The sequence below is a fragment of the Strigops habroptila genome, chromosome 9 (assembly GCF_004027225.2).
Source record: "Strigops habroptila isolate Jane chromosome 9, bStrHab1.2.pri, whole genome shotgun sequence".
NCBI lineage: Eukaryota > Metazoa > Chordata > Aves > Psittaciformes > Psittacidae > Strigops > Strigops habroptila.
In genome coordinates, this window is record NC_044285.2 from 43945592 (window position 1) to 43960338 (window position 14747).

Here is a 14747-nt window from a genome sequence, read left to right on the forward strand (position 1 = left end):
GGAAGGAGAGAAGCCAAAACAGGAAGGGGGTGAAGTTTTCCTCTTTTGCTCTGTGCCTGCACGTGGAGGGGCACTGGGGGAAGCGCCGCTGCCTGCCCTGCCCAGCACCCAGCATCCAGCATCCAGCTCTGCCTCCCTGCAGAGCGCCCACACCGTGCCCCGCGCAGCAGGACGAGCTCTGCATCGTGCCAGGAGCACAGGAGACATCCTGTTAATTAAAGACAGCCAATCTGTGAAAGGTATTTTTGGCAACCTAAATGTAGATACAACTGTAGTGAAACTTGCCCCTCATGGCTGGCTCCGCCGCTGAACACGGCGTTCCTCTGTTCCTGACCTCATCCACCAGCTCGGTCCCTGCTCTCCCTCCACCTCCAGCATCTCTTCCAGCCTGTCCTCCCACCAGCCGGAGTTCCGAGAGGGTCTTCCCTCTCCACCACTCCTCATCGCGCTTCACTCCCTCGTTGTGAGAGTTTGATTCCCATCCCACAGACCTGTTTGTCACCTCCTCACTCACGATGTGTAAATCTGCGTGTCTGTTCCTAATATATCTCCCTCCATCTGATTTCACCTCTCAGCTTGTTTCTTGGGCATCTCCGTCTGGTGATCCTGCCGTCATCACCAGTTGAGTTGCTATAACCAGGTTCTCAGCTGCTCTCCTGCCCCCAACCCCAGCCTCGCGCCCATCCCTGGCCCCACAGTCCTGGGGGCAGATGAGACCTCTGATGGCCTTGACCTTCCCTTCCTGCCACCCAACTGGAACCAAGGCTCAGTTCATGCTTTATAAAGTCATTCCCCCTCTCCATGCATTTCCTTGGGGAAACTTATGCCTTAACACCCAAACACTGGGTGAGCTGGTTCCCTTCGCCTACCCCAAAGCATCCCATGTCCTGCTGTCACCCATCCTCTGGGCCAGGCTGAGGAGGGTCGGATGTTCTCAAGTGCTCCTTCCCAAAACATATTGAGTTCATTTAGGAGTGGACAGCCATGGCGGGGGGGTTGGAACTAGATGATCTTAAGGTCCTTTCCAACCCAAACCATTCTATGATTCTATAATTTGTTTCCTTGGTTTCTTTATTCACCTGTAAGACTTTTCCCCCTTCTCTCGAGCATGTGAATCCCTCATAAAAGGGGCTGTGTGCTTGTGCTTGCTGACCGTTCTGACACATCCCATTAATATGGTAAGGGATAACATTGGAATTAAGAGAGGGGAGCTGAAGGACTTGCTCTTAGCCCCACTTCCACCGGATTACCAACCGTTTCAGCAGGGATGTAGCCCATGTGTAGGTGGCTTGTCATGAAGAACCTGGGGTGACAGGAAGAAGACCTTCAGCCCCCACCAGCCCTCATTGCTGCTGGAGGATTCTCCCTGCTCCCTGTGGCCGTGCTTTCCCCAATGGTTTTGGGTGTTACATGGCTGGGACCTGGCTGAGCCCAGTCCTGACCAGCGCGGGGATGTGCCAGCCACCCACAGCGTGTGCTCCAGGGCGGAAGGTCCCATAGCTGGGGGTGAATGAGAGGGAGCTGCAGGGGTGACCGTACCAGAGGTCCCACCACGTACCCTGGGTGCAGCGGAGGCTGGGAGGTGTAAGGGAAGCAAAAGCTGTTGCCATCCCTGGAGAGCTGCCTTGTTCTGGTAAACCCCTCGGCATGTCATGTGCTGGGATGGGAAGAGAGGAGCTTCCGCTCCTGTTTTAGCTGCGAATGCTCATTTAAAGAGAGAGGAAGTCATTAAGACTAATCAGGCCATAATCAGCCAGGGCCGTGGCTATGTGCTGCATGCCTGCAGCGCACGGCCCCACACAGGATGCTCTCCTTGAGGACCATGGTCTCTGGGTCCAGGGAGGGAGCAGGGCCAGCACTGGTCTTACAATGGGACATGAGGGGTTTGGTGTGGTTGGGGCACGGGGGGCTCTGCCTGCCACCTCAAACCCTATGTGCTGCTGGGGGTCAGTGCATTCCTGCCTCTGCATCACAGCTGGAAGGTGGGAGAAGGCATAATGCTATGGGCTGTGCTAATGCTCACAGCTGGTTTTAGCACATGCGAAATGGGGTGGCACAGGGATCCCTCAAGGGCCCTCAGTGCAGATCCAGCCATGTGCTATGAACATATATGAGGGACTTGGAGGTGAAAACCTTTAATACAGCATTTAACAAATTCTGAATAGCTCAGTGTGAAATGAAGTTCCCGGTTCAGTCTGCAGAAGCTCACTTGGATAGGGATTGCTGAAGGACTGCTCAGGGGTGTGATTATTTTGGGGGCACATGGTGCTTCAGAGCGCCTCGGACCAGGCCCCAAAGTACACTTTTGTCACCTTTGTATTAAGTGGAGTTCAGTTGAAGGCTCTGTTGATGGATTTTAGTTTGGTTTTGTCCCACATAAACATTTTTCTTAACAGTTTGTAACCAGGAATTACTGAAGAAAAGAAAACGGGATATTTTAATCCCAGAACCAAAGAAATCCTTATTTTAGTGATGTCCCTTATTCACTCTTCTTTTTTCCCCTGTACATGTGTATTTGTCAGAGGAGGGGAGGAAGCACATGAGTCTTTCAGATGATAATAACTCTTCCTGTGAAAAAAGGGAATTGAGCCCATTTCATTTGGTAGTGCGGGTCAGAGGGAAGCTCTGCATCCCGGCAGCAATGCAAACTGGGTCACTTATTTTAGCGGGCTGAGCCTGGAACAGGATGTCTGACTTTCAAGTATGAGCACACCGGCCTTATTGGTTTCTAAATGGAAACTTGGGCTCCACAGAGCTGCTCTCTTGGGAAGCTTTCTCCCTCCCCCGCTGAGTGAAGGCTTTTCCCAGTCCCTATTTACTCTAAAAAAAGAGAAACAAAAGATTAAGAAAAGGCACCAAACCAAAGGTTGGTCCCTCAGCAGCTGCTTGTGTTCACGTTACACTTTGGGCACTTCAGTGGCTTTGCCAAAGATCCTTGTGAGCAGGGACCTTCCAAGTTCCCTGTTTCCGGATGGCCGCGGTGCTTTGAGCTGGTGCCGAGGTGGCCCCAGAGCCTGCCCGTGCCACGGAGCCAGCCCAGCTCTGCCCCGTGCCGCAGCAGTGCTGGGGCAGCCGGGACTGACACAGACCCAGAGCTCCAGAGCTGGCCCCAGCAGCATCCCCTGGGTTGTTCATGCCACATCTGGAGCTGAAGAGACTCTCGCAAAGAGAGTTACTTTGTCCACCCCAGTTAAAGTGAAGGGAGACTCGCCTCTAACCATGAAATTCTTCAGCCTCCAGAAGTTTCCAGCCTCCATTTTCTTTTGCTCCCTCTGCCCATCTCAGCATGTGGAAACCCTGAGGGATGTAGCTCTTCCTCAGGGCTCTGTAGCCCTCTGATGCTCCCAAGCACCCTTGTCTTTGGTCACCATGTAAAGGACCCATGGGCAAAAAGAGGTGAGCACAGGGAGCTGTGACAAGGGGACCAGCCCCTGGCAGCAGTGGTACCTCTGCCCTTGAGAAGGGAAGGGGTAGGAAGGCCAAAGCATGGATTTGGTACTGAGATGTAGGAAAAGCCCTACATCTTCTGGGCCACTGGGGAGCCAGGCTTTCGTACAGGAAGGGATATGCTGTGTTTCTTAATGGGAGGTGTGTGAGGTGGCTTCCCTGGGCATGGCCAGGTGAAAGCCGATGGGGTCCGTAGGCATGCAAGCATCTGGGGGAGCTCAAAGAAGACTGGAGGGTGCCAGCACCTCTCTGCTCCATGTCCCTGCCCTCTAGCAGTGGCAGACCCAGGGCTCGTCCTCTCCCTCACCTCAAGCACAGGGAGCTTCAGGAATGGGTTTCTGTCTGTCCTTGACCCCATGTTGCTGTGGAGGAGCTGTGTCTTCTCGGGTGCTCCAGGACGTGATGTTTCTGGCAGTGAGTTGTTGGGCTCTGGGTTGGTGCAGGAGGCAGCCCCAGTGTTGGGAAAACCAGCGTCTGTGCAGCGGTCAGGGAATCTGGAGTGGAGCAGATGAGCTCGTGGGAGTTCCTCAGGGTGAGCGGTGGTGAGCAGGGGCTCACCATGTGTGCTGGTGCTGTGCTGGCGGGATCCGGGCTCGCTCCTGTGACAGGGATTCACCATTAGCTCAGTGCAAACCCACCAGTGCGCAGCATCCCACTGCTGTGTCAGCATCACACCGCTCCTCCGTGTCCCAGAGCCAGTACCTGAGTGTTCACAGCTAGTGCCCAGCACTGCGGGGTGCTGCCAGAGAGCAGCTGCTCCCATGGCTGTGAATGCACAGCTTTCTCCATGCCTTAACACCCAGTAAAAGAGAAATCAAAGCAGATGGAGCCGGGCTACAAGCAGCCCTCTGCGTCCACCCTGTTTAGATGCTTCTGTTGGACATCCCCTGCCTGGCCTCTGCCCCTGAGAGCTTTTAAAAGGATGTAAAGACTGAATTTCCCTTATCTCCAGAGCCATTTCCTGTTGAGTGTTACTATTATACCTCAGATGGTGTGAAGCAAAGGATATTAAAAGGCAGATTGACTTTCCACTCTGATCCAATCTGGGGAAGTTGCAGAAATAAAGGAGTTAAGTTAGTACGTGGATTCTCATGCACTGGTGCAATGTCACTGATTGATAGTCACCCTTTCCTGTGCATCCCTCAGTGTGTGACACGTGGGGCACACCAGCTTCCTGTGGAGACCAGCTCTGCGCATTAGGCCTGGCTTTTGTCACCTCGCTTGACCAATCTAATAGCTTTTTATGATGACATGGCAAGATGGGTCGACAAGGGCAGAGCAGTGGATGTCATCTACCTTGACTTCAGCAAGGCTTTTGACTGTCTCCCGTAACATCCTTGTATGTAAGCTTAGGAAATGTGGGTTAGATGAATGGACAGTGAGGTGGATTGAGAACTGGCTGAATGGCAGAGTTCAGAGGGTTGTGATCAGCAGAGTGGAATTCAGCTGGAGGCCTGTAGTCAGTGGTGTTCCCCAGGGATAGTACTGCGTCCAGTCTTATTCAGCTTGTTTATCAATAACCTGGATGAAGGGCTGGAGTGCACACTCAGGAGTTTGCTGATGATGGGAAGCTGGGGCAGTGGCTGATACACCTGAAGCTGTGCTGCCATTCAGCAGGACCTCCATAGGCTGGAGAATGGGGCAGAGAGAAACCTGATGAGGTTCAACAAGGGCAAGTGGAGGGTCCTGCCCCTGGGGAGGAAGAACCCCAAGTACCAGCACAGGCTGGGGCTGACCCACTAGAGAGCAGTTCAGCTGAGAAGGACCTGGGAGTGCTGGTGGATGACAAGTCACCCATGAGATGCAGTGTGCCCTTGAGCCAGGAGGGACAACAGTGTCCTGGGGTGCATCGGGAAGAGTGTGGCAGCAGGTCAAGGGAGCTGATCCTTCCCCTCTACTGACCCTGGTGAGGCCACATCTGGAGTCCTGTGTCCAGTTCTGGGCTCCTCAGTACAAAAAAGACCAGCAGCTACTGGAGAGGGCCCAGGGGAGGGCCACAAGGATGCTCCGGGGTCTGAAACATCTCTCTTATGAGGAGAGACTGCAAGAGCTGGGCCTGTTGAGTCTAGAGAAGAGCAGCCTGAGAAGGGATCTCATCAATGCAGATCAGTATCTCAAAGGCGGGTGCCAGGAGGATGGTGCCAGACTCTTTCCAGCTGTGCCCAGGGACAGGATGAGGAGCAATGGCCATAAACTAAAATAAGAGAAGTTTCACCTCAACATGAGGAAGAACTTCTTTTCATTGCAGGTGGCAGAGCCCTGGCACAGGCTGCTCAGGGGGGTTGTGGAGTCTCCCTCTCTGGAGACATCCCAAACCTGCCTGGACACGTTCCTGTGTAACCTGCTCTAGGTCGCCTTGCCTTAGCAGGGGGGTTGGACTAAATGATCTCTAGAGGTCCTTTCCAACCCTAATGATTCTGGTATTCTGTTATCTCTGGAGGCTCCTGTTTGAGTCCTGTTGCTGGTTAAGGTGGAAATGATTTTATATGTGGGCACAATCCAGTTGCCGTTGGCCAGGGACGTCTGCAGTGCAGGTATGTTGTCTGGAGGAGGCACATAATTCTTGACCTCTGTGGGCTGGCCGGGGCTGGCTGTGGAGGATGCGAAGCTGTTGCAAGGCTTCAGGATTTCAACTCTGGAGAGAATATCTTGAACTTCCTGTTCAGTCTCTGTGCTTGGCTCCCGTGTGCCAGACCTGAGAGCAGTCCTTGGGGAAATGAAGCTGTGGCTGCCCCATCCCTGGCAGTGTTCAAGGCCAGGTGGGACACAGGGGCTTTGAGCAACCTGCTCTAGTGGAAGGTGTCCCTGCCCGTGGCAGGGGGTTGGGGCTGGGTGAGCTTTAAGGTCCCTTCCAACTTAAACCAGCCTGGGATTCTATGCAATGCCACAGGGGAAGGCTCAGGCCTTGGAAGCAAACTAATGAGCATCCTCTGTTTGCATTTAATCCCAGCTTTTCTTTTGGTTGAAATTTTGGGAAAATCATTGTATTCTGCAATTCCTACCTTTTTCCCAGCAGATGACAGCAATAGAAACAGAGGTGAAGGGTGCTGCTTGTAGAAGTTTGGGGCTTGGCTGCCCCCAGGGGACTGTGTTTAGTGCCTGTCACTCATCAGAAATACAGCCCAAAGGGCAGTGGTCCCTTTTGGATGACTGCCCAGAGGTGGTATCTAAAGGTGTTTATGAAAGGCTGCATCCTGCTCCCGAGGTGTGTCAGCGTGCTGCCCTCTGTCCTGCTGCTCCCTGCACATGCTGCAGTGGAAGTGCTCCAGCCTGTGGGGCTGTGGGCTGTGGGGAGGAGGCTTCCCTCTGCCCTGCATGCAGACCTTGGCAGCTTTAGCCATGGAGGCAGTTGCCCCAGACATGCTCCAGGCTGTCCTGGTGCCTCTGCAGCAGCCTTGCTGCTCCCTCCGTTAGCTCCTGGGCTGTGGCTGCCACTAGGACCATCATGTAGTGCTCAAGCACTTGGTCGCTTGACACATGTGAATGCAAGGCTCTGCTTCTATCAGCCCCCGTGAGACCAGAGAGCTCTTGAATCCTGACCTTCAAACCTCATTCCCCTTCACTGCTATTCCCTTTGACTCCTGTTGCTGTCCAGATTTTTCCAGCAGCTGTCTTCTGCCTTGCTGGCTTTGCGCCTAGATCAATCTCTCTGCCTCTGTGCAGTGACCCCTCTCACTCCCCAAGGTCCACCTTCCCCACAGCCTCCTTGTGTAGCCCTGTGCAGCCCCTTGTGCCTCTTCCTGATGGAGGGAGTTCAGGGCATCTCCAGCTCTGCTGGGCTTTGATGGTCTTGCTGGTGTTTGGTTTGCGCTGTAGGGATCGGACCTCTTCTCTTTCCATTTGTAACCCTCCCAAGCACAAACAGGGCTTAGTAAATAATAATAATGTGATGAAGCCATTTAGATGGAAGAGATCTGACAGCCCCCATTGAATGTGGCCTGAATGCACAGCCCTGTTCCCTCTCCTCCCTGCATGCAGTAACCCCCTGCTCCTTAGGGCATAAATTACTTACCATTCCCTATAGAATTGAGGGCATGGTTAATTCACCAGCATGTTCCCGCTGCACAGCAAAAAGTGATGACGTTCTCTCTCCTCCCCTGGCTAGCAGAAGGCTCAGAACATGTGCTTGCCTGACAGAGGGAGGCAGAGGATTTTCATTTTCAGGCCCTCTTCTGAGTCTTAGGTCTTGCATGACTTTGTGGTAGAGTAGGCAGGGTGTAAATGTTGGAATATTTGCAAGTGGAAGTCAGAGACAATGCCCAAACACCTTTCTTGTAGTAGCTGGGATAGCTGGCTATGGGAGGAAAGCAGGGATTTCCTGGTCTGAATTCTGCCTGACCATGTGTGATTTTGTTTCAAGCAGCCACTCACAAGCAGCATCTCCTGGGTCCCGTCTGGAGCCTGAGTGGGAAATTGTGCTCCTAGCAGTATTTTGAGCTGTAAGAATCACTAGTGTGGAATGGCTGCAGAGGATGCTCAGTGCACAGTGAGCAGGCTAGACAAAGTATTTCCTTAGGGCTCACCACTGTGCGAGCGAGGCAATGTGATGTGTGATTTGTGGGCTATTAGTAATTCAACAAAGAGACTGCAGTAGGGCTCAGTGGAGGACTCAGGCTGGACCTGCAAAAGCCTCTATGCCATTATCATACAGAGCATTTCTCCCTGGGAGGGATCCAAAGCGTCATTTGTGGAGTTGAAGTCATATCATAAATCAGAGGGCACGTGATGGGCTACATTCATTTAGACTGCCTCTTTTGCATCCTTCCTGGAAACTCATCTAGTAAGAGCTGACCTCTGGCACATCAAGGTTCAAACATCCATCGTTTGTTAATTGCTGGCAATAGAAGTGCTGCTTTTTTGCCTTGAAATGTGGAATCCCTTCCTAGAATTGCACTGGGGACTAATAAAAGCCAGTGCCAGGTTTAATATATGCTATCTCACAAATTATCTAGATTAAATACAAGGACTGTGTACTGCCAGAGAGGGGATATTCCCAGCTTAACATTGCTTCTGGGCCATGGAGATCCCAAGACACTGGACCTGAAAATTGCAATTCTCTTATGTGTGTGGGAGGGGTTTGGCAGTGCTTGGAAGTGGTCATATCTGCCTGAGTTAGAGAATTAACTGCCATAAAAACTATGGGTTTGTAACCAATAGTTACAGCTGCAGGAGATATCAGAAAGCATCTGAATAAATCAAATTAACTGCCTCCATCCATGAGAACAGAACCTTTCAGGGCAAGATTTAAACTACAATCTGGATGACTCCAAACTCTCTCACCTATGAACCAAGGAGAGTGAAAAGTCCAGAAATATGATCAGCTAAACAACGGATGGTGGGGACTGCCATGCTGGGTAACGTGAGGAAGCTGGTCTCAGTCCTTATAAACCCAGAGCAGGGCAATGAGGAGGTAGCCTGCTCCTGCGAAAATACGACAAGCTCACAGAGGCCACTGGACTCTGCAACCCAGCCACCTGCATTACTGGACGGTGGTTCCTGTTAATTGCTCGCTACCCCACACCTTGACTTGCTTGTTTCTGACTCTGTTGTTTCACAGAATCATAGACTGGTTTGGGTTGGAAAGGACCTTAAAGCTCATCCACTTCTAACCCCCTGCCACGGGCAGGGACATTTTCCACTACAGCAGGTTGCTCCAAGCCCCGTCCAACCTGGCCTTGAACAGTTCTGATGCCCTAAGGCAGAGGCTTCACCTCCCCTTGTAGCTCATGTCTTTTAGCATTTCCCTGTCTCGCTCTGGCTGTTGTTCTTCACACAAGCCTTGGAATGATAATGCAAGTCCCAGCTCACTCCTGACCTTCCAGGTTTTTACACCACTTGCTGTTGTGTGCCAGCAAGGAATGTCGGCTTTGTAATTAATCTGAAATTTCTCACTTTCTGCCGCTTCTGCCTCCCGCTCCCGCTCAGACGCAAACACTTCCCCTTGCCCCGGGCAGGGGCTGCTGCCGGGCAGAGGCTGCGCGAAGGGTTCCGCCGGCTCCGCGCCTTCAGGAGGTTGCGGTGCTGGACAGCTCCGGCGCGGCAGCGCCCCTTCGCGCCTCGCCCAGCCTCGTCCTGCCTCCTCCTGCGTTATCTTGCCTTCTCCTGAGTTATCCTGCCTTATCGTGCGTTATCCTGCCTCCTCCTTGCCTTCTCCTGCCACCTCCTGCATTATCCTGCCTTATCCTGTGTTATCCTGCCTGCTCCTGCCTTCTTCTGCCTTCTCCTGCCTCCTCCTACCTTCTCCTGCCACCTCCTGCGTTATCCTGCCTTCTCCTGCCTTATCCTGCGTTATCCTGCCTGCTCCTGCCCTCTCCTGCCTGTGCTTGCCCTCTGCGCCTGTGTCTCTAATACAATATCCAACGAGCTAATGAGCAGAGGGAAGCCCAGGAGGAAGAAGACCCTCCCTCCGGGTCCCCCTCCTCAGGGCTTCCCATAAACCTCATCTCCTAAGAGAGGGGGCACGCGTGTGGTGGTGTGCGGGATGAACTGAGGCTGCTGAGCAGAGGGTTTACTCCAGGAATAACAAGGATGAGGGACCAAACACTGCCACCTCTCCAAGGGCATGTTATGCTTAAGAAGGGCAGCAGCAGCTGCTGGAAGGTGTGTGAAGGCCTCAAGGCTTGCTGCTGGCAATATATCTCTCCCTCCCTCTCTCTCTCCCTCCCTCAGGACTTCCTTCCCTACTGCTCCTGTTTCATAAGCTCTCATGTGGATTTCAAATAAATTTTGGTGCTGGTGAGATTCTGGCCCAAAGCTGGGAGTTCCCAGTCCTCCCTGTCTCCTTCCCAGCAGCTGAGGCCATGGCGTGTTCAGGACACACCAGGCCTGAAGAGGAGATCGATGCCCAGATGATGTGTGTGGCCCTGCTCCTGTCCCAGGGCTGTTGGGCACCTGGAGGAGAGACAAGAGCAGAGCCCTTCCTGCATTGCTCCCTCCTGCCTGGCTCAGAGGGTCAGTGGTGACGTGGCATGGGAGAGGCAGTGCACTGTGAAGGGCTGGGTTTGCCGCTCAGCTTGGTGACATCCCACTTTTGTCTTCTCACAGGCCAACCCCGCTCCCATTATCGTGAACCCAGAGTCGCTGGAACAAGGGCTCTCTGTAAGTCTCCTGGTTTTGTTTTGCTTCCTTTGAACAAGTGGTGTGTTTTCGCTGCTCAGCGGTGCAGAAAAGGCTCCTTCAGCCCAAGGAAGCCCTGGTGAGGTGGCAGAGGAGCCCAGAACCTGCATCACATCCCCACAGCACATCCCACCCCCAAACCTCACTGGGGCTGGGTGATGCTGAGCAGAGCCAAGGCAAGCAGCAAGTGATGCTGGGGACTCCAGCGCAGGGAGGGTACAAGGCAGGAGGCACTCAGAGGGGCACACTGTGTGGTAAGCAGGCATCAGAGAGGAGGGGAAGCTGGGCTGGTGGCATTCCCATTTGGGGGGACCTTATCGCTCTCTACAACTACCTGACAGGAGGATGGAGCCAGGAGGGGGCTGATCTCTGCTCCCAAGGAACAAGGGACAGGAGAAGAGGAAATGGCCTCAAGCTGCACCGGGGGAGGTTTAGATGGAGATGAGGAACAATTCCTTCCCCAAAGGGTGCTCAGGCACTGGAACAGGCTGCCCAGGGCAGGGCTGGAGTCACCGTCCCTGGAAGCGTTCACACACCGTGTAGACAAGGCTCTCAGTGACAGGGGTTAGTGGTGGCCTTGGCAGTGCTGGGCAATGGTTGGACTGGATGAGCTTAAAGGTCTTTTCCAACCTGGTTGATTCTGTGATTCTATGATTCAGGGCTACCCACACAGCCATTTACTCAGCCTCCCATGCTGGGGCATCACTTGGCTTCCTACACCACCTCCAGCAGCCCCAGCCCCTCAGGAGGGAGGCAGGGCTCTCTGGCACTCGCTGGCATCACATCCACTGGTCCTCAGAGCAGCAGGATCCATCAGGTGCTGCTCTTCCTGTCCCAGTGCAGGCTGCCAGCAGCTGAGCAGTGCTTGGTGGCTATGTTTGCAGCGACAGTGCATTTGGCACTCTTGGCGTAGTATAAGGATTATCCTCCTCGGTTTGTTGCAGAGGGTTCCCTTCCCAGAACGATTGCGAATCATTCCTGCTGGAGAGGTGGAGGGAGCAGGGTGGCCAGCACAGATTCCTGCAGTACTGGCACCATGCTCGTGGGGGGCTCCTCAAAGGGAGCTCAGTTGACAGCTTGCCAGGACTGGGTGCTTTGCACCTGGTTTTCTTCTGATGCAGCAGATTTTAGCTGCCTTCCACATTAATGGAGCAGCACTGGGACTGCGATCTGGGGCTGGTTTGTCTTTGGAGCCATGCTGGGGGGCTGCAGGTGACTTCTGGTGGTTGAACCTTCCTCGTAAAGAACTGCAGATCTCAGCCCACAGGCTGCGGTGGGGTCAGTGCGCACCAGTGCTGAGTTGGGCTGGTTGGGCAGGGCTATGAAAGGGAGGAGGAGCCCAGCTGAGACCTCTGCAGCCCTGTACGGTTTAATTATGCCTCGGGTGCTGAATTGAAGCCACCCAGCACTGGGAGGAAGGTGACGGTGCCTCTCTCAGCATTGTGGTCCTGGGTCCAGCAGCCTTGTATGAATGTGGCACGAGAGAGTTGCTGTCCCCAAAGGTTTCCTTCCCCAAACGTGTGGCAGGGCAGGGTGTTGGTGGCGTTAGAGGCTTCTTGCTGGGCACCCCGGCTGCAGGGCAGCGCTGTGCCCTGTGTTCATCTGCTGGTGCCCTTCTGCAGGGGGGTGTCTCCTGAAGGGAAGGACACACCATAAGGCTGAACTGGGGCAAGGGAGGGCTGTGCTGTGGGTGTCCCTGGATGGGAAGTCTGCTGTCACATCTGTTCTGTACCCTCCCTTGGAGGGACATTGCCTGCTCGCCACTGCAGCCACCGGCACCGCATCCTCTGCCAGGCTCCAGCCGCACCGGTTCCTCCTCCCTGCCCCTGTGCCCAAGGGCAGCAAGGGGTGAGCCTGAGGCCAAAGGCAGGCTCTGTCTCCCCAGGCAGGCTCCCACCAGCAGCAGGGAGCCTGTCCAAGGGGCCAGTGGCCGCCTCCTCCCACCGCAGTGCACTCGCCTTCCCTCTGCTCTGTCTCATTAACTCCACATCCCTCCCACCCCCTCTCCTCCACCTCATTAGCTCCATATCCCCATCCACCCTTTCTCTGCGCCTTGGCTACAGCTGCTTCTTGCTGTGCCGGATGGGAGCTCCCTTCCTGCAGCCCCTGGGGTGGGTTTGGCTGTGTTTTGGGGCAGGCACCGGCATCACCCTGGGGATGGCAGTCACCTACCCCATCCATCCAACCTCAGCGGCACATGCCGGGGGGAACTGCCCTGTGGTGGTCAAAACGAAGGAGCAGGTTGTGGCTGTTGTCTGCTGGGTGGACCAGGGACCACCAGCCTGCAGGAGCATAGATTCAGAGCAGGGGAGACATCTGACATTGATTCCTCTCAACCTCCAGCCTGGAAGCCCTCTTGCCTTCTATTTCATGTCATACCAGCACAGAAACAAGTCCTGCTCCACCCTTTCCTTCCCTGGGGTGCCGGGCTCCAGGGAAAACACCCCCCAAAACCTCCCATTCAGTGGTTTCCCAGGTCAGCAAAGGAGCCACACGAGGGGTGTGCTGCAGAAGAGCACCCAAAATGGCAGATCTGGAAGCATGGTTTTTGTACAAACCCAAAAGCTGAAGCCTGTTGGTGTAGTGTGTATTTGGAAGGGTTAAAGTCACATCTTCCAGGCTTTAATTACTTAACTATTCAATGCTTTCTGTAACGATAAACAGATGGATGTAGTCTAGTTCCTTCCTGTTCTAGCTCCATTGATTTCATTGGACTCCCTCCTGGGCTGAATTTGGCCTCGGCTGTTTATCAAGAAGTCTGCTCCTCATTTCAGTCTCTGTCCACCCACCTCCATCCCCAAGAGCATGTGGCACCAGCAGCACCATAAGGTATGAGCTGCTGCACCGGGGCCAGGGCTCAGCTCTGCTGCTGCAGCTTGTGCAGACCCTAGCACCCCAGGGTGTAAGAACCCTGCAAGTCCTTATAAAATTCCTGCTGTATTAAAAGCATCCCTTGAAGGGTAAGGACGGGTGCTGGGGGGGTCACCAATGCCAGCTCCATGTCATTGCTCACAGTTTCACCCCTTGGTGTGTTTTGCCCAGCAGGTCCATAGGAGGGGGGATGGAGCACAATTCCCGTAGTGGATGGGGTCGCTGCCTTTCAGAGCTGCCTCTCTGAAGCTGAGCCAACTTCTTGCTGCCCAGGGTGCATGGCAACTGCTGCCAGGCAGCCCCAGAGTGAGCATGGAAGGTCACTCCAAAGCCCTTGAGGAGCTGACGATTTCATAGCTTTACTCCTTGGTGTTCTCTTTGGTGCCTCGCCACCCAGCGAGCTGCCACCTCCTCCTTAGTCCTAAGCCAGGTCTGAGGAAGCCAAGTGCTTCTCAGGCCTGATCCTAGCCAGCAAGTGCCACAGGAGTCCCAGGCTCTGCCACCGGCGAGCACAGAGGCTCCTCCTTGTGCAGCACTGACTCTGCTGCCAGGGTCCCCAGACATGGTGGCTGCAGGGTGGGGGCAGCAGAGGTGGGCATCCTCACCCTTTGGTCCCACGCACTGGCTGGGTGCAGCCTGCTGCCCATTCCCACAGACGGCATGACTGCAGAGCCCTCCCAGCCCTGTGCTAGGGCTGTCAGGCTTCAAACCCCTTCATACAATCATGGAATGGTTTGTGTTGGAAGGGACCTTAAAGCTCATCCAGTTCCAACCCCCTGCCACGGGCAGGGACACCTTCCACTAGAGCAGGTTGCTCCAAGCCCCATCCAACCTGGCCTTGAGCATTGCCAGGGATGTTCCCCATGCCCAAGCTCAGCAGGCTCAGCCCCGTGGCTCTCTGGCACCAGGCTGACCAGAAAAGCAGTGTTTGTTGACTCTCTGCACAGGCTGGTGCTGTGGCCATGCACAGAGCAGGGTGAGGCCAGGAGCCGGCTGGAAGTGCATTAGCAGGTGTCAGTGCTGCAGCAGAATGTGGGGAGGTGAAGGGAGGGAGCTCTTGACCTGTTTACTCTGCCCCTGCCATGGGGGGCTCTCCCTCGCCAGCAGCACTGGTGCCCATTGCACCCGCTGCCCGGCACAGGGCTGTGCTCCTCTCCCTTTGCTGGAGCATCACCAGGTGCCCTCCACCCCGGGTCCACCGGCACTGCTGGGCACTGACCCTTCGTGTTGGTCCATGGCTGCTCCACCACCACATCCCATTGAGCCTGTCCTAACTGCAGGGTATGGACTAGATCCTGCTCCACAAGCAGCTG

The 14747-nt window shown here is 54.6% G+C and overlaps 1 protein-coding gene across 5 annotated transcripts in view; it reads left to right on the plus strand.

Annotated features, from left to right (window-relative positions):
• Window positions 1-14747, plus strand: part of DLG3 (discs large MAGUK scaffold protein 3) — a 73860-nt gene that overhangs the window by 27423 nt on the left and 31690 nt on the right. For all 5 annotated transcript variants that reach the window (XR_003989760.1, XM_030474685.1, XM_030474687.1 and 2 more), the window contains one exon: window positions 10492-10545. Coding sequence is in view for 3 of the 5 variants with exons in the window: in XM_030474685.1 (XP_030330545.1) it covers window positions 10492-10545 (54 nt within the window). In the remaining 2 variants the exon portion in view is untranslated. The remainder of the gene's footprint in view (window positions 1-10491; window positions 10546-14747) is intronic.